General features: G+C 52.1%; 3 protein-coding genes across 3 annotated transcripts; 2 read left to right on the forward strand and 1 right to left on the reverse strand.

Annotated features, from left to right (window-relative positions):
• Positions 1-997: 997 nt before the first annotated feature.
• Positions 998-2,536, reverse strand: J4E85_003867 (uncharacterized protein; the record flags this gene model as incomplete). The annotated part of the gene is made up of 1 exon (XM_051468132.1): positions 998-2,536. The coding sequence occupies one exon, from the start codon at positions 2,534-2,536 to the stop codon at positions 998-1,000; it is 1,539 nt and encodes a 512-aa protein (XP_051327724.1).
• A 406-nt stretch (positions 2,537-2,942) lies between these two features.
• Positions 2,943-8,384, forward strand: J4E85_003868 (uncharacterized protein; the record flags this gene model as incomplete). Its single annotated transcript, XM_051468133.1, has 3 exons — positions 2,943-3,124; positions 3,178-6,460; positions 6,507-8,384. 3 exons carry the CDS (start codon positions 2,943-2,945, stop codon positions 8,382-8,384), a joined length of 5,343 nt encoding a protein of 1,780 aa, XP_051327725.1.
• A 7,152-nt stretch (positions 8,385-15,536) lies between these two features.
• On the forward strand, positions 15,537-18,602 carry J4E85_003869 (uncharacterized protein; the record flags this gene model as incomplete). The annotated part of the gene is made up of 1 exon (XM_051468134.1): positions 15,537-18,602. One exon carries the CDS (start codon positions 15,537-15,539, stop codon positions 18,600-18,602), a length of 3,066 nt encoding a protein of 1,021 aa, XP_051327726.1.
• Between the last annotated feature and the right edge of the window lie 125 nt (positions 18,603-18,727).

An 18,727-nucleotide genomic window follows, 5' to 3' on the forward strand; every position in this document is an offset into this window, starting at 1 on the left:
ACTAGTTAATAAATGACCGGAAGCGATAGTAGTACATATTAGCGATGATGATACCGCAGAATTAAAGACGAAGCCACCCAGCCATCATATACCCCTCCGATTGTTTACCGCTAGTAGGCGCGCTAGTGTCCAGCTCCTCCCTTCTCTCAGCAGCGGAAAGGTGTACCCTTCACATCACTTTCATTTTACACAGAAAATCCCAAGACACCTTGAAGACAGACACGCTTCACTAACTGGTTCATCGCTGAAAGAAAGTAAACCAATGTAGCCTCCACAGTGGATGATTATTTTGCTTGTGGATGTATCAAACGCGTGCACGCCTTCCAGCGAGGCACCTACCTCAATGTCCAATACTAACGTATGGCACGTCATGAGGTAGCGTGGAGGCCTCCGCGGCACCCAATCTGGCCAATGCACCCCAGCCTACCGTTGCAACTACGATCGGTGTGCCACTCAGCGAGGCGGCTGAAAGTAGGGCCTGGAGCATACGACTATGGTATCTAGCTCACAGAAATTTCCAAGAGGCACGTTGCAGCATACAACTGAAGTGGAGAGAACAAAAGACACGCTCGTAATGTGATTTGAAGAAGACGGAGTACTAGGAAAACACCTACGCTCATATCTATCTCGACGTCTGCCGAATACATCACGTTTACGTCGCATGCTACTACACTTACCATACCCACGTAGGTTTCTAGAGGCTCAGTGGAAGGAACATTGCCAGTAGGCTGTGTGGGAGCTCGGCTAGTATGGCATGGGCAGATGCAGACTATATGCAACATCACGATTGCGCGGCTGGGACAAGAGAGGGTGCATTAATACGTAGATTCCAAACTATGGAGGTATGAGTAAACTTACATTGAGCATGAAGAGAAGACCTCCCAAATTGGCTTTTCCAAGTGAGCGCCCTGAATGGTATGTGTCCGAAATGATGTCGGCCCAGGTCGCCAAAAATGCAGTACAATCCTAGATAGTCAAGTCGCGATGAAAGACGCGCTCACTCCATGCTCTTGGCGAGCGCCCACAGACTGTCAAGCTTAGCCCGTCCGAGTGTCTCACGAGCCTCGCCAGCGGTTTCGCAGACTCTTGAACCCCACTTGCGGAAGGAGCGTTCCTTGATCTCACCCTCGAAGATGAGAATGCACTTATTGGATGAATGGTCCTTGACGTCTCCGGTATCAGTAACTGGCCTCAGCCACTTTGGGTCCGATGCTTGCTTCTCGGCCTGGTTCTCTGTCGGTGGCCCGTTCTCATGCCACTTGATGCGATGGAGCATAAGCTTCTTGTACTTGTTGATTGCATATGCGCCGCCTTCCACAACGACCAGGTTGAGATCGGGGTTGAATAGGGTGATACCGGTGAGCGCATGTTCCTTCGCGTTGTTGTCGATCTGGAAACGATGTTTTCCGTAGGCGAGTGTGTTGATCTTGAAGACGCACATGTAGAGACCTTTCTGCGCGTCTTTCTCTTGGTTGGCTGCAAGCTTGGCCGCTCGCTCTTCCTTGGTCAACTTCCGGTCTTCGTTTGCAGTGATGTGATCGTCGTGACGCTGTTGGATCTGTCCCTCGACGAGCATCTCTACAGCAGTAGGGTCTGCGATAGCTTGCTCACCCATGACACGCATCATGTTTCCGCGCTTGACCTTGGGTGGCGGAGGCGGCTCCAGACCGAGACGAATCTTAGCCTGGTGCTCCTTGAGGTCGGCCGCACGGCGCATTCTGCGTAACTTCTGTGTCTCCTTGGTGGTAAGATACATGGGCTTCACCTGGACTAGACGCTGATCCTGGGGCGCTTTCAGGAGGGGAGGATGTTGGACGTAGAGAGTGATGATTGAATCGTCGGTCTCAACCTTGACCTTGGTTGGGTCGTCCAAGCACTCGTAGGTAGGCTCGGCCAGAATACCCTCGTCCCACCACTCGATGTCCGGAGGTGCCTGAACCAGGAATCCGCGCTCGCTATTCTCGTCCAGACCAGCGCGGCGTGCTTGGATGGCGAGCGTCTTCTTGATCTCTTCTAGGCGGCGTTGCGCGCGCAGCTTGGAGGCCTGGTCGAGGTACTTTCCATGCTCATTGAAAGCCAGGACACGAGGGCCTCTCTTCTTGGCAAGGGCAGCAGCCTTGGGGTCAAAGTATGGATTCTCCAGCTCCTCCTCTTGTTGTTGCTTCTGCTTCGAGGCAGCGGGCTTGGCCTTGGGGTCGACTTTGGGTGTCTCTGAGCGGCGATTGCCCAGTGTTGTCGCAAAGCGAGGGCCAGTGGAGTCTGGTGTTGGCGCTTTCGCGATTCCTGAACCGGCCTTGAGCGCTTCCATCCGTGCCTTCATGGCAGCCAGCTTGTCCTGGACTGATTCGCTAGCGCCAGCCGACGCCGGTGCAGGAGCTGCAGCGGCAGGCTGCTTCGCAAAACGGGCTGCAATCTCAGCGGCCTTTGCCTTGGCTTTCGCCCTCGCGGCTTCGATGGCATCAGAAGCCTTTGCGCGCTTAGCGTCTCCATTCGGGCCCTGGCCGTCGGGGTAGGGGCGCTTCTCTGCCATGGTCATGGTGGATGTGGTGGATGTGGTGGATAAAGGAGTGTGGGTCGTGTGATTGGCGTAAGCGGAGGATCGGGTGTGAAGTCCGGTTGAATTCGCGCAATGTCGTCGCTGTAGCGCTGTAGAGAATCGACGCAATTCACTACATGTGATGCGCGTAGGATGTAGCCGGCGAGTGTGTCCCAAAACTGGCGGGTGGGGTGTGGTGGATGATGAAAGCCAGTCGCTGCAGAGTGACGCGAAATCCGCGCTGCCGCCTCGACAAGCGCCTTGGCACTGCCGGCTAAACCCTGGCCGAACTTCTCTGGTCCCGAAAAAAACTCCCCGCAAGGCTCGCGCTGCTGCGAACATTCACTAAACGCCTTTGCGCGCGACTTCTTCAGACAATAGGCGCAAAAGACAAGCTGGCGCCGCCATGAACACCCACCAGCCGACTTCCTCGGCCATAAATGGCGTCGAGTTTGGCTTCTTGACTACAAGCGATATCAAGTCGCTCTCGGTGAAGCGCATCACGAACCCGACCACCTTCGATACGCTGCTGCACCCGGTACCTGGCGGTCTGCACGACGCTGCCCTGGGCGCTTTCTTGGACAATGCGTGAGCTTCATCGCGTTTCTACAAGCTCATTCACTCCGCTAACAAACTTCAAGATGCGGAACATGCGGTCTCACCAGCTTCCAAGGCTGCCCCGGCCACTGCGGCCACATCGAGCTCCCCGTACCCGTATACCACCTCACCTTCATGGACCAGCTGCTGCGACTGCTCCGGGGCAAGTGCGCATATTGCCACCAGCTCAAGCTCCCCCGTGTCCAAGTCAGCGAATTCGTCTCTAAGCTGCGGTTGATAAGATGTGGACTAGTAAAGGAAGCAAACGAAATGCACGAGCACATCAGCATGGAGAAGGGCAAGACGACAGAAGACGCCGGTAATTCCGAGGACGACGACGATGACGACAATGCCGACATCATCACCCAGCGCAACAACTACGTAAAGCGCTGCATGAAGAGGGCAGGCATCACAAAGCACGATGCGCGTGCTGTCCGCGACAAGAACGAGACCATCTCCGATGCGCGGCGACAAGTCATCAAGGACTTCTATGCCGATCTGACCAAGCGGAAGGCCTGCGGCAGTTGCACGGGCATCAGCCCAACGTACCGAAAGGACCGTGGCATCAAGATTTTCCGTAAGCCTCTGAGCGAAAAGGACAAGGCCAAGATGGCTGCAAAAGAGATGTCCTTCCAAAACCCTCTGGACATACTGGCTCGCAGAGATGCGAAGGCGAAAAAGCAACATGTACACGCGGATGAGGGAGTCGCGGACCTGGATCCCAACTCGAGCGAGGACGAGGGCATCGAAATGGAGGATATACAGCAGGCCGACGGGTCGCTCCTGGCTACAGAATCCCGCATGGCACGGAAAGCGAAGTCGTCATCCGCTGTTTCAGAGAGTGCGCAAGAGTATATCAACGCGACAGAGGTCAAAGCAGCCATGACCCTACTCTTCGAGAGCGAAACTGAGATGATGCGACTTCTGTACAGCCCTCACGGAACCAAGTCTCTCGTCGACGTAAACCCCGACATGTTCTTCACACAGGCCATCGTCGTACCACCCAACAAGTACAGACCCGAAGATAAGACGGGCGACTCTATTGCCGAATCCGCCAGGAACAAGCTCTACAAGAGCATTCTCGAAGCATGTGACACGATCCGTCAGATTAGCCAGGAGATGCGAGGCATGGAGAACGAGCTCGGATACCGGAAACGTAACTTCGACGACATGCAGACCCAGTTTGTCAACCTCCAGGGTGCCGTGAACGCCCTCATCGATCGCGATGCAAACCCCGTGCAAGGCCGCGCTGCAGTCACAAACGCCGATGGTATCAAGCAGGGTCTGGAAAAGAAGGAGGGTCTCTTCCGAAAGAACATGATGGGCAAGCGTGTCAACTTCGCCGCGCGCAGTGTTATTTCGCCTGACCCGAACATCGAGACCAACGAGATCGGTGTCCCTCCAGTGTTCGCCATGAAACTTACATACCCAGAGCCTGTCACGAACCACAACTTTTACGATCTTAAGGAAGCTGTCCTGAACGGTCCCGACAAGTGGCCAGGAGCGCATGCCATCGAGAACGAGTTTGGACAAGTTGTGTCACTGAAGAAGAAGAACTACGAAGAGCGACTAGCTTTGGCCAACCAACTGCTTGCACCCACAAATTCATACTCCAATGGAGCTCGGAATAAGAAGGTGCATCGTCATCTGAACAATGGCGATGTTGTTATCATGAACCGACAGCCGACACTGCACAAGCCGTCAATGATGGCACATCGCGCCCGTGTATTACCGGGAGAGAAGACCATTCGCATGCACTACGCCAACTGTAACACATACAATGCCGATTTTGACGGTGACGAGATGAACATGCATTTCCCTCAGAACGAGCTTGCCCGAGCGGAGGCTATGACGGTAGCGGATACCGATCATCAATACCTATCTGCGACCGCTGGAAAGCCTCTGCGTGGTTTGATTCAAGATCATATCTCCATGGGAGTCTGGCTTTCGAACAAGGACACATTCTTCACAAGAGAAGAGTACCATCAATTACTCTACTCTTGCCTGCGACCCGAAGATGGCCATACCACCTCAGGTAGACTTGAGACAGTCAACCCTGCTATCATGAAGCCTCGGCCGATGTGGACAGGAAAGCAGATCATCACCACTGTTCTGAAGAACATCAAGCCCGCGGAATACCAGGAACTGACCCTCACATCCAAGTCGTCAACCAATGGCAAACTCTGGGGTGTTCACGTGGAGGAGCAGTTCGTCATTGTCAAAGATGGCCAACTGCTGTCCGGTATCATGGACAAGGGTCAAATTGGACCTGCCGCGGGAGGTCTCATCAACGGCATCTACGAGGCTTACGGAGAGACGATTGCTGGTCGAGCCCTCAGTATCATCGGACGGCTGCTTACCAAGATGCTTCACATGCGCGCCTTCTCTTGCGGTGTCCAGGATCTGATTCTCACAGAGGAGGGAGATCGTGCCAGGCTGGAAGAGCTCCGTAAAGCGGAGAAGGTTGGGTTCGAGGTCGCCTCCAAGTACGTCACCATGGATGCGGAGAAGATCGACCCTATGAACCCGGAATTGCGGCGACGACTCGAATCCGTGTTGCGAGACGACACTAAGCAGCACGGTCTGGATCTGCTCACCAACACCGCCAACGGCAAGATTTCCTCTGCGGTAACCTCAGCCTGTTTACCAGACAAGCTCATCAAGCCATTCCCCAAGAACCAAATGCAAGCCATGACAGGCTCTGGAGCCAAGGGTAGTATGGTCAACGCCAACCAGATTTCATGTAACCTCGGTCAGCAAGTTCTGGAAGGCCGAAGAGTTCCAGTTATGATTTCTGGTAAGACACTGCCGTGCTTTAAGCCCTTCGAGACGAGCGTACGCGCTGGTGGTTACATCGTCAACCGTTTCTTGACTGGTATCCGACCGCAAGAGTACTACTTCCATATGATGGCTGGTAGAGAAGGTCTCATCGACACTGCTGTCAAGACTTCGCGCTCCGGTTATCTGCAAAGATGCATCATCAAGGGTATGGAAGGTCTCAAGGTCGAATACGACACCTCTGTCCGCGACTCAGATGGTACCATGGTCCAGTTCCTGTACGGTGAAGACGGTCTCGACACAACCAAGCAGAAGTACCTCAACGACTTCAAGTTCCAGGCGGAGAACTTCTACTCGCTAGCCCAATCCCTCCACACTGCTGAAGCCTACCCGAAGGTTTCTAGTGCTGAAGCAGTTGAGCACAACAAGAAGGCGGCGAAGAAGGCTAGGAAGGGTGATGTGGCTGCAATGGACCCTGTTACTGCAGTTTACACGCCATCGAGGCATAGTGGTAGTACTTCAGAACTGTTCTTGCAAGCTAAGCGCGACGTAAGTGACTTCGTCCTAATTGACTGTAAGATGCTAACAATCATAGTACTGTGATCAAAACCCCGACAAGCTGCTCAAGAACAAGAAGAAGGACGAGGAGGGCGAGATCCTCAAGCGTACCTTTGAGCAAATGCTTGACCTCAAGTACCTGCGGTCCCTGGTCGAGCCTGGCGAGGCTGTCGGTGTCGTTGCTGGCCAATCTATTGGTGAACCCTCAACACAGATGACGCTGAACACTTTCCATTTGGCTGGTCACTCCGCCAAGAACGTCACACTCGGTATTCCCCGTCTACGAGAAATCGTCATGACTGCTAGTGCGAACATCTCTACCCCGTCGATGCAACTATATCCCCATCCCGAGCTTTCCAAATCAGACAACGACAAATTCGCCAAGAGTATCAGTCGTCTGCCACTCTCGGCTGTGCTCGACAAGGTCACTGTGACTGAGACTACTGGTCCCGGTCGCGAACATAACCAGGCCAGGAGCTACAAGATCCGCCTGGACTTCTACCCGGCGAAGGAGTACACCAAGGAGTACGCTATCAAGGTTCGCGACGTTGCCGAGTCCATCGAGCAGAAGTTCTGCCCGCGTCTCCAGAAGATCATCAAGGCCGACCTCAAGAAGAAGGCTGCGAACAAATCCTTGTCAACGGCGAAGTCGGCTGCCATCCCAACTATCGGCGAGAAGACTGGTAGAAGCGGAGAGCAAACAGTTGACGAGTCAGAGGAGACCTTCCGCGCGGGACGGGAAGGCGGTGCAGAGGACGATGACAGTGACGACGGCGAGGGTGACAACGACACTACTCACGCCAAGGACCGAGGCCGACGTGAAGACAGCGTGGCTTACGAAGAGCCAGAAGAGGAGGAACAGGCAGTCAACGACAACCTTGATCGAGAAGACGAGATCAACGACGAGGACGAGACCTACGGTGGCAGCCCCAAGCCCTCGCGCGCAGCTACCCCGGAACTCAATTCTGACGACGAGGACGAGGTTACACTCGTACCCACTGACGAATCCTCGGACATCCGCCACGACCGCATCTGCCACGACAACGAACACATCCACGACTTCACCTTTGACGATCGCAAGGGAGCTTTCTGCGAGATCACGTTTGAGTTCGAGACATCGACTCCCAAGCTGCTCATGCTGCACCACGTAGAAGACGCTGCCAACTTCGCCACCATCCACGTCATCCCCGGTATCACAGCCGCTCAATACTCAGATGCAGATGGTGTCATCAACACCGAAGGTTCCAACCTCATCGCCATGCGCGAGTACGCCCACATCATCGACGTGAACCGCACCATGACCAACGACATCGTCGCCATGCTGCACCTCTACGGTGTGGAAGCCGCCCGCGCGACCATCGTTAAAGAGATGCACGGCGTCTTCTCCGGTCACGGTATCTCCGTCGACCAACGCCATCTCAACCTCATCGCCGACACCATGACCAAGGGCGGTGGCTTCACACCCTTCAACCGCATCGGTATGAAGGGCAACGTCAGCCCCTTCATGAAGATGAGTTTCGAAACCACCGTCGGTTTCCTCAAGGACGCTGTCATGGAGCGCGACTGGGACGAGCTCAAGAACCCCAGCGCACGTATTGTCGTCGGTAGACTGGGTGGTATCGGTACGGGTGCGTTCGACGTGCTTGCACCGGTCAAGATCAGGGATCCGCTCAAGAACGTCGCGGAGGAGGTCAACGAAGCTATCTCCAACGGTATCCGGGAGAAGCGCGATTCAGACTCGGAGTCTGAGGACGAGGAAGAAGAAGAGGAGGATGAAGATATCGATGGCGATGTTCAGATGGACGACGTGGAGATGCAGGATGTGGATGCTGTTGAGGAGGTGGAAGAGGTCGTTCAAGAGTCGCCGAAGAAGAAGGAGAAGAAGAGTAAGAAGCATAGGCGGAGTAGCGATTAAGCGCCGCTGATCTCTTCTGCTTGTACGTTACTATGAGTGCATGTGTTTCTTGAGCATGGTATGGGCGTTTGGGGAAAAGGCGGGTTAATATCGATGTAGTTTAGCATGTTTGCATTGTGAAATGGCAAAAGTGTTCACATTCACGATACTCTTCTTTCGATTGATATGTAAATGCAACCTGTCTAGACGATCGTGATTGTATGCCTCTCATAGTTTTCTGGGTCCCAGTCGTCAAATTCGGGATAGCCTGGACTGGAATCCTGCTCCAAACACCCATCACCTCGAGGATGCTCGAACGCCCCGATTCTGCGCCATGTTGTTCTATCATTGTCTACAGGTTCGACAATGATGCCTATGAGCCTCTCAATTTGTACCCACAGGTCACGTGTGTTCCTCACCAATGCCCCTTCTTGGTGTGCAAGCAGAAGGTAGTAGGCAGCGCTCGTGTCTCGAGTATTGGAATCCTCCCCTTCGTCTCCGTTGTCAAACCACTCGTACTGATCAATCACGTAATCGACTGGTTGGGAAGATACGTGTCTGATGTTGCGTTCTGATACGTGTCGAATGGCTTTGCGGAGATGGCCGGAGACCTGGACACGAGCGAAAGCGATGCAGCCAAAAGGGTCAGGGCCTGAGGTTCTCACGTCGATTTCTTTGATTTGCCCAATGTACGTGTATCTAGAGTTTTCTTTGCTGCTGGGCTGTCTGAGGTGGATGAAACCAACGGGAAATTTCACAGAAGCCCAGGACCATGAGGGTGCTGATAACGTTAAAGGTTGCGCAGAATATGTATGCCGGAGAGATCTTACCCCGATAGTCATCTGGATATATAGGATCCCCGCTAAAATAATGGTCTTCGCGAAACCAGCATAAGCCCGAGATGAAGTCCTCTTTCCATAGTCCAGCATAGTACTCGTCTTGGAGCGAAGCCTGAAAATGGTGTGCAAGACCTGATAAAGCAGGGAAACAATCTGAATCGTACGTAAGCTGACACTTCGTGAATGCCTTAACAATATCTAGCCAAGACTCATATTGTGCAGTTTGCTTGGAACTCTCATTGCGTTTGGCGAGGATTCTTCCTAAACGAACATTTGGTTCTCCATGATCAAGGTCTCCCGGAAAGCCGAATGGAAAAGTCTCGCATGCGAATAGCTCAGAACATTCCCAGAACATCTGCTGCCCATAAGCTAACGTTCTTGAACTGAGGACGCGTTCCTGTAGCACCCATCCACGCTTGAAGAGAGCACTGTCTTGGAAGTCGATCGCGTGAGAACAATCATAGACGATGCAGCTGTACTCTTCGCCTTCTCGCTCAATTACCACAGCGATTGGAGAATGAACCAGAGGATCTCGGTCCACGAACAAGCCTGCGCTCAGTCTTTGTGGCCGTATGTGTTTGGTGACGAAGCAATCGGAATTGCTATCCCCGCGCATCTCGGTTTCGCTTTGACCCCTGATTAGATCGTCAGGCATCAAGTCACTGTCTGCTGTCAGGCACACAGCATCAGCGGCTCCAGTGGCACTGATGTTGAGGACAGCATTCTGATAGATGTGACCCATTTTGCATACTTCGGATGCCTTGTCAATCTCATCATCTTGTATGATGCACAGAGCATCGATCCAGACATATGGTACTTGTAACGCCCTAGCCAATTCGAAGGCGTCCTGGAATAACTGTGGCAACTCTAAGACATTCACATCCGTTTCCAACCCCTTGATATTGCTTTGCAGTAACTTTGGCATTTCACTTCGCCATTTGTGGCTGACTGTCAGGTACACAGGGGCCTCTGATTTCCACCTATGTGCCGTAGTTACAATCTTCACTCCTTGCGAACTGATCGCAAGCAAGCGAGATGGTATCACTTTTACCGTTTGGACATCGGAAAGCTGGTTGCAGCGCTTGTGGTTTTCCGAACACTCTTTGAGCCATGCAGAAGCCTGGGCTATGCATCGTCGGCCGCTGGTGCTGCTGGGTAGAACAGGCAAAGTAGCTTGGACGGGAGATGGATTACTTTGATCAACTCGAGAACTGGGTTGTTGAGTTTCTTTGCTTGGATCGCTGTAGCAAACTATTGGAAGAAGTAACAGTTCGTACGAATTCCACAGCTTCGAGTTCTCTCCGCTCTGTCGTATACCGATGATATCAGGATAAAAGTCTTCCTCATCAAAGTGAACGTATGTTTCCCAAGTTGAGTAACTTAGATCTACAATGTCCCGTAGCCGATGCAGATTCCACACGAATGATTTGCATAGAGGGCAGCCACCTGCTGCCGACAGCGCGATAGCACGCCCATCGCGCGTGACTCGCGATGTATCATTTACAGCCTTATCCGGCTGTATAAGAAACTCCTGGCAATCAGCGCAAATGGATTGGGCGTTTGTTGGCGGAAATGGCGGAGATGGAGGAGATGGAGGAGATGGAGGAGATGGAGGAGATGGAGGAGATTGCAGCACAGGTTTCATCTCGATCAGTCTACACGGAAGGAGTCAGCTATGACAGGCATTGTGACGTTAATAAACCGTGATGAATCATGATTAAGAGACACGCTTGTGCTCACCTGAATATGTGTGTAGCGCATGTCGAGACCAGAGAAAATTGGTATCTGGCTGAGGCGCACACCTAGTAAGAAGGATGCGCCTCTATGAGACCAGCTACCGTGGTGGGGGCAGTGGTCACTGGACGCGCATCTCAATTGATGATGCGATAGCTACCGGAAACAGCACACGGCGGGGAGCGGTCGTTGATAAGAAAGAAAGCCTGCGACCTTCCGAGGTAGACTGGACGATGCGACCAAGTGATTAGTCCAATGTGATATTTTTTGAATACTGATTCTTAATGACCAAAGTAGGTGTGGTGTTCTTTACAAAAGTGAACAGACGGTCTCTCACGGTGGTTGCCTACATAACTACCCCGCACCACAAGGTTAGCCACCACTACACGTGACTCTCAAATACGCATGCCACCGATGTCATCAGTGTTTTATTTACAGCAAAGCCCAAACAATTGGCTCCATTGATATGCGCGAAACGTGTCTAACGATGTTACACAATTGTGATCGTGTGGCGCTCGCTTCTAGACGGGTCCCAATCATCGAACTCACGGTACTCGCAGGGTTCGTCACTACAGCCCAAACAATGCCTGAACATGCCAATCCTCCGATAAGTTTGCAACCGCTGATCTATACATTCGACGATCAATCCAAGCAGCACTCTGACTTCATCCATTTTGCGCGAAGTCCCGAATGTCGTATCGTAGTGATGGAGGATAAAATGAAAGCCGCCGCTAGAGGACCGGAGCGCATCTGCAGTGCATCCGGCATCGTAAACCTCGTAGCTGAAGGGGAAAGAGTCGATGATTAGGGGTGTTTTCTCGTAATGTCTTTCACTGCTCCGTACCATGTGGCCAGAGATTCGCAATTTACCGCTAGATAGTCTGCCTGAACCCAGTTCATCGTCCTGTTTCGTCTCGATAGACTCGACTCTGGCGATAATCTTCTCTGAGGATGAGGATTCGTTTGAGTCCCAATGCATCGGAAACCCCACTGGAATGGCAACCGACGCCCATGACCAAGATGGTGCTGCTCTTGTAAGTCAAAAGTGGGACCGGCTGCTGCTAGGTGATAATACCTCTATACTTCTCTGGGTAGACTTCAAGCTGGCGTCCATGTATTTCGTGCTTTACAAACCATGCAAGCTCATGGATTATATCATTGCGCCACATTCCCACCAGATAGTCATCTTGAAGTACCTCTTCAAACTGACGCTGAAGGCCTAACAGGGCCGGGAAACAATCCTCTCCGAAAGATAATTTGCAGCTTGAGAACCATTCAACAACTTGCATCCAGCTTCGATACACATCAGACTTGTAGTGTTCTCCTACTCGAGACGGAACGTTCTCTTCGAGTAGTGTGGTAATGCGGAGAGGGAAAGAATGGCCAAACCTCACGCTAAAGAAAGGCTGTGCCTTCTTCTCCGGAAAGGATTCACATGCCGAGGTCTCGGTGCATTCCCAGTGTATTTGTTCTCCGTAATAGATCGACCTCGGACTGAGTAAACGCTCTTGCAACACCCATCCGCGACCCATGAGCGGGGCCTTCGCAATCTCTTCAAATGCGGCGGACCCGTAGACTCGAAGCTGCAAGTCTTTACCAAGCCATCTAATATTAACAGCGAAAGGCGTATGTTGCCTCGGATCGCGCGTCGTGAATAAGCCAACCCCCGTTTCCTTTGTCGTCCCTTGATCCAGAAGGCCACCAATGTTCAGCAGCGCGCCTTGGTAAATCTTCCCCATCAAAGCAATCTCTCGATGCACATCGGCGACGTCGTCTTGAATGATGCATAGCGCATCTATCCAGAGATATTTGATACCCAGTTCTCTAACGAGGAATATGGTATCTTGAAAGGTTCGTGGTATGGCCTCCTGGTCAATTCCTCGTTGCATCCTCGAAATGTTATCTCGCAAGAGCTTCGGCGTTATACTGACTTGCCATCTGTGACTCAGGGTTACGTAGTGCGTACTTCCAAGATCATCGATATCGTCTTTCGGGACAAGCCGCACGTAGGCTTTTCCTAGTTCCAGTAGACGTGCAGGAAACGTGGCGTAAGTGTGGGTCAGTCTTGCCTTCCCACATCGTTCATGACTCCTCAAACAGTGCTGCAGCCATTTCGATGCCTGATCAAGACATCTTTGGTCTTTTGTGTGTCGCGCTATGAGGCTTGTCGGTACCATGAATCCTTTATTCGGAGCGTTGTGTTCCATGTACAGATAGTGCGATGTATTTTGCTCATTATCCCTCGGGCAGATACGAAAGACGCTTGGAAAAAAGTATGGATTCTGTAAAGTCACATCTAGGCTGCTGATGAGCTCTAGATCCTTGATAGAGCCGTATCTCGTCGTGAGTGTGTGTTGGTGGCAAATGCAAACTCGGCAGCCCTTTGCAGCTGCATCAACAATGCATCGTGGATCGTAAGTAACCGCTTTATACTTTCCACCAGATTCTTCCGGAATATCGAAAGCCCTCTGGCACACAGTACATAGTGAAGCGTCCTCCAAAGCCATGCTGGCGATGGTTTCTCAGGATTATGCGATCTGGTCCATCCGAATCAGCGCGGAACTATGTTTTCTCTAGCATGAAATACCGATAGACTGTCGAGAAGTCAGTTGCATGGCCTGGCAGTAGTTTGACCCTGAAGAAGAGTCCAAGGCTTCGAGTGTGCCTCTTGCGATACCTACGTAGTAGTGAATGGATGAATGCTCACTATCGTTACTGGGGCTCATCCCGATAACCTGTAGCACAGCGCACCGAACGTGGAACGAACAGCAAGATAGCATTAGCTCATATTTAGCTGTAGGTTGAGCTATCGGTCTCCTTGGATCAGGTTCATTGTTCGCATGGAAGAACCTTACCCCGCATTGCGAGATTGGTATTAGGCAGCATCATGGCAGCCGCTTCACGCATGTCGTCATTCCTGCCAAGATCAATGCCAAACAACACAGTATGATACTATACTGGACACAAAATGCGATAGATCACCAGGAATGTTGTTATGAAAGACTAGAGACGAATCGCCATTGAGCCACGATGCCTAGTGATGAGCCGGTGTTTATCTCCGTTGGTAAGTCCGCCCTGAGGTGGCAGCCTGGGACTTGCCAATCAAGGCATCTCATTCCTCTCTTATCTGTATATGTCGTTTCTAGCTAGTGTAGGATTTCACTTATGCGATGGCGCGCAGCTGTTGCGGCGTTACTTTACCATTGTCTCTAATTAGTTTAAAGCGTTAATTATACGTGCTGTTTTGATCCAGAGACTATCGCGTGTGGTTCCTCAACTTTTGTCTTTGCGTAGTCATTGCCAAACACGCGGACTTTATCATGAATTGCTCTCTCGTCTCTGACGATAGCTTCGGTCCTCAGTATTGCGACGACTTCGACTTTACACTAGCCTTTGAACAAAGTCTCTTCCAGATTGCGCCGTGTGCTCTACTCCTTCTCGCTCTTCCAATTCGAGCCTCTCAATTGCGACGACAAGAAGCGAAATGTGCAGAATCGTGGGCGCGCCGTAGCAAGCAAGCCATCATATCGTTCTTGGCTCTGAGCCAGTGCGCTCTCTTGGTTTCCTGGGCCCTTGCAAAGAACAATAGTCGCACCGCTGTAGCAGCGGCAAGCTTGTCTTTCTTCGCTTGCTTGGGCCTGTTTTGGCTGTCTTCCGTTGAGCACATGCGCTCAGCGAGGCCCAGCGACATCATCAGCGTCTTCATCCTCATTTCGATTATCCTGGACATTCCACAGGCTCGTATCTTATGGCTTCGTCATCGCTCAGACACTGCCGTTGCAGCCATTTTTACTGCTTGCCTGGCCATCAAGATTGTCATACTCTTTTTCGAAGCACGATCCAAGAGACCATGGCTACTTCCCCCGTATCGAGCCCACGCGCCGGAGGCACTCGCAAATATCTTCGATCGAACTGTACTGTGGTGGCTTGGCCCGCTCTTTCTCCTCGCGTATCGAAAGAACATTAAGTTCGAGGATTTGTACGGTATCGATGACAGCCTGTTGTCTGAATCAGTAGAAGAGCGGTTCATGCAGTACTGGTCACGCTTCCGTAAGTCATAATTTCAAATCTTTTTAGCCTGCTTCTGACAAAACGAACAGGCCAATACCATACCAGAAAGCGTCCCTTACTGCGAGCAATGATCTCGACAACTAAGTGGAGTCTACTTGCGACTATATTGCCACGTCTCTGTCTCAGCGCTGTGAAGCTCACCCAGCCTCTTCTGATTGACAAAATAACGAAATGGCTCGGAGATGACTCGCGAGATCATGATACCGGAAAAGGCTTGATTGCCGCGACGATGCTAATCTACCTGGTCATGGCCCTCTTAACGGTAACGTACAGAAGGCAGGCCGACCGATTTCTCACTACGCTGCGCGGGGTTTTCATCTCCGCATTGCATTCGCAGAGCTTGGCCCTTTCCAACACCCAGCTCTCAAATGGGAATATGCTCACGCTAGTAAGCACCGACGTGTTGCGCATTGGCATGAGCTTGCAGCGAGTCGGAGAGATTTTTGCTGCCCCGTTCGAAATCGTGGGTGTCGCAGCATTGCTAGCTCGTCAAAGTGGTGTTTCTTGCATTGCCCCAATCGCAGTGGGAATGGCAGTGCCCATCATCAGTGCCCTCAATAGTAAGCGAGGCCTACCGATGCAGAGGGTCTGGCTTGATGCCATTCAACGACGGATCGCATACACAACTGCTGTACTCGGTTGCTCCAAAGGCTTCAAGATGCTGGGGTTGACCGAGTTCCTGTCTCAACGGATTCAAGCACTGAGAGTCAAGGAGCTTGCTGACTATGCCGGGTACCGGAAGTTCGTCGCAGCCAGGGAAACACTCGCTTCAGTGCCCAATGCCTTGGGGCCAACTCTTACTCTAATGATGTTTACACTGATCAACGATGGCAACAAGCTCACCCCAAGTGTGGCGTTCAGTACATTGTCGTTGGTTTCGCTACTGTCCGTGCCGATACAAGAGGTGGTATGGGCCATTATTGACCTCCAACTAGCTCACACGAGCCTTTTGCGCATTCAATCATTCCTGCTAAATGACGATGGAACCATATCTGAGCCTTCGCTAGATCTAAACAGTGTTTCTCCGTCCATTGAGATGACGACGATGGTTCCAAATGGCGTCAGTCTGACCGATGCGACAGTATACGCTGGTGGTAATCCTCAACGCCCCACCCTTCAGGACATCTCCCTGGATCTGCAAGAAGGATCCTTCACCCTCGTACTTGGACCAGTCGGAAGCGGGAAGTCGACTCTACTTCGCGCTATCGTCGGCGACGTGAAGCTGGATGCTGGCGGACGTACCGCCTCGAGGGACTTCCACTCATTCGCATTCTGCTCTCAAGAACCCTGGCTGCCCAATGACTCGATCCGGAACATCATCATTGGAGAGTCCGACTTTGAGCCGATTTGGTACAGCACGATTGTGAGCGCATGCGCATTATCGATCGACATTGGCCGACTCCCGACTGGAGAGCAAACGATGGTAGGCAACAAAGGCATGTCACTGAGTGGCGGACAGAAGCAACGTCTCGCCCTCGCAAGAGCGCTCTATTCGCGGATCCCTGTTTTGGTGCTGGACGACATTTTCAGTGGCCTGGACATCAACTCTCTCAAACATATTGCTGGATCTGTCTTCGGCTCCTCCGGTATAGCCAAGCGGCATGGTCTTACAGTCCTCATGACCACTCATACCGCCACGTATTTTGTCCAGCAGGCAGATCGGATAGTCGTCTTGGGAACTGACGGTAGAATCGCTGAGCAAGGGTCGTTCGGGAAGCTGATAAACAATCCGAACAGTTTTCTCCATACCATCGAGCTTCGGGAAGAGAACGCAGCCAGTACGTCGGAAGAGCCAAACGATGCTGTTCAGATTCCGGCGAATCCAGTCGGCGAGTCAGACGATGCTCTGGTGTCTCCTTCTGCACGCCGGACCGGAGAGTTTTCGACCTATGCATACTGGTTCCGATCATTTGGATTGAGATTATCTCTTCTGTTCCTGGCCGCAACATTATTGGCAGGGTTTTTCTGGAAGTTTATGGAGATTTGGGTGCGGTGGTGGTCTGATGCAGAAGCATCGCGACACTCTCTGGGATATTGGATCGGTTGGCATATTGCGTTCGCGCTGCTCGCATTGCTGTTCGATTTTGCCAAATTCTGGATCATCCTCGTCTGGGCTGTACCTCACTCATCAGCGCACTTCCATCATCGGATCTTGAACAGCGTAATGAACGCTCCATACTGGTTCTTCTTCAAGACGAATCTGGGGTCGATCGTGAACCGCTTCTCCAATGACATGACGTTGATCGAGAGCGCTGCTGCAGGTCCTATCTTGCAAGCTTCGGAGAGCCTTACGATGGTATTGGGCAGCGCGGCATTGATACTGGCCGGATCGAGCTACGCCAGTGCCACTCTGCCGTTCCTGCTTGTGGCGGTCTATCTCTTACAGCGATTTTACCTTCGCACGTCGCGCCAGCTCCGTCACATGGACCTCGAAACACAGGCGCCTTTGGTTGACGCGATTCAGGAGACGATGTATGGCATTTCGACCATTCGCGCCTTTGGATGGCAATCTGCTTCCCATGGGAAATTCATCAGCCTTTTGGACCGTTCTCAACGCCCGCATTACCTTCTGCTGTGTATCCAACGATGGTTGGGCCTCATGCTGGACCTTCTGACAGCTGTGATCGCCACCGCTGTCGTAGCCCTAGCTGTCAGCGTGCCGTCGACATCATCTGCGAGTTCTCTAGGTTTAGCCTTGCTCAACATCTTGGGGTTTAACGGTCAACTCTCTACTTTCGTAGTCGCCTGGACGACGATCGAGACGTCTGCCAGTGCCGTCTTTCGCTGCCAGAATTTCGAACAAACGACTCCAAACGAGCAATCGCCACTAGAAATCGCGAGACCTAATCAAGACTGGCCGGCTGATGGAAAGATCGTCATCCAAGACTTGCGCGCTACCTATACTCCAGATGGTCCGGATGTTCTCAACGGAATCAGTCTTCGTATTGCACCAGGAACCAAAGTCGGTATCTGCGGCAGGTCAGGAAGTGGAAAATCATCTCTTCTGCTCTCGTTCTTCCACATGCTGGAGAATATCCCGAGGGACAGTATTTATATCGACGATGTTGATCTTACTACTGTTCCTCGAAGCTCACTCCGGGAACGCCTGACGGCGATTCCTCAAGAGACACTGATCATACCTGGTACGATGAGGGAGAATATGGACCCTGTGCAAAAGAGAAGTGTCGATGAGATGAACTCGGCTTTGGAGAAAGTCGGCCTCACTTCACTGGTCGCTGATCGGGGTGGTATCGAAACCAACATGGCCGACATTGGTCTGTCTCAAGGTGAACTACAACTATTCGCTGTTGCCAGGGCACTTCTACGCCCAAGCAAGATCCTGGTGGTGGACGAAATGACCTCTTCTATGGATTTGTTGTCAGAAAAAGTGATTCTTGATCTTGTGCGAACCGAGTTTGTAGGCAGTACAGTTGTAGCGGTTGCGCACCGGCTGGCTACCATTGTTGACTTTGACACCATTGCAGTCTTGGACGCGGGGCGCCTGGTTGAGTCTGGGCACCCCCATGAACTGCTTCAGAAACCGGACGGCCAGTTCCGGAGAATGTGGGACCAGCAGGAGTCACAGGATCGGTAAGTACCAATAGTTGAGTAGCTGGCCCATATACAAATGCCCGAACTCAGACCCAAGGCCGGGACATGTCTTGCTCTTATCATCTTGTTACATCTATCACAGTCCGTGACGCCGTTCGTGCTGATAAG

The sequence above is a fragment of the Alternaria conjuncta genome, assembly GCF_024043145.1.
Source record: "Alternaria conjuncta strain BMP 0040 chromosome Unknown scaffold_5, whole genome shotgun sequence".
Taxonomy (NCBI): domain Eukaryota; kingdom Fungi; phylum Ascomycota; class Dothideomycetes; order Pleosporales; family Pleosporaceae; genus Alternaria; species Alternaria conjuncta.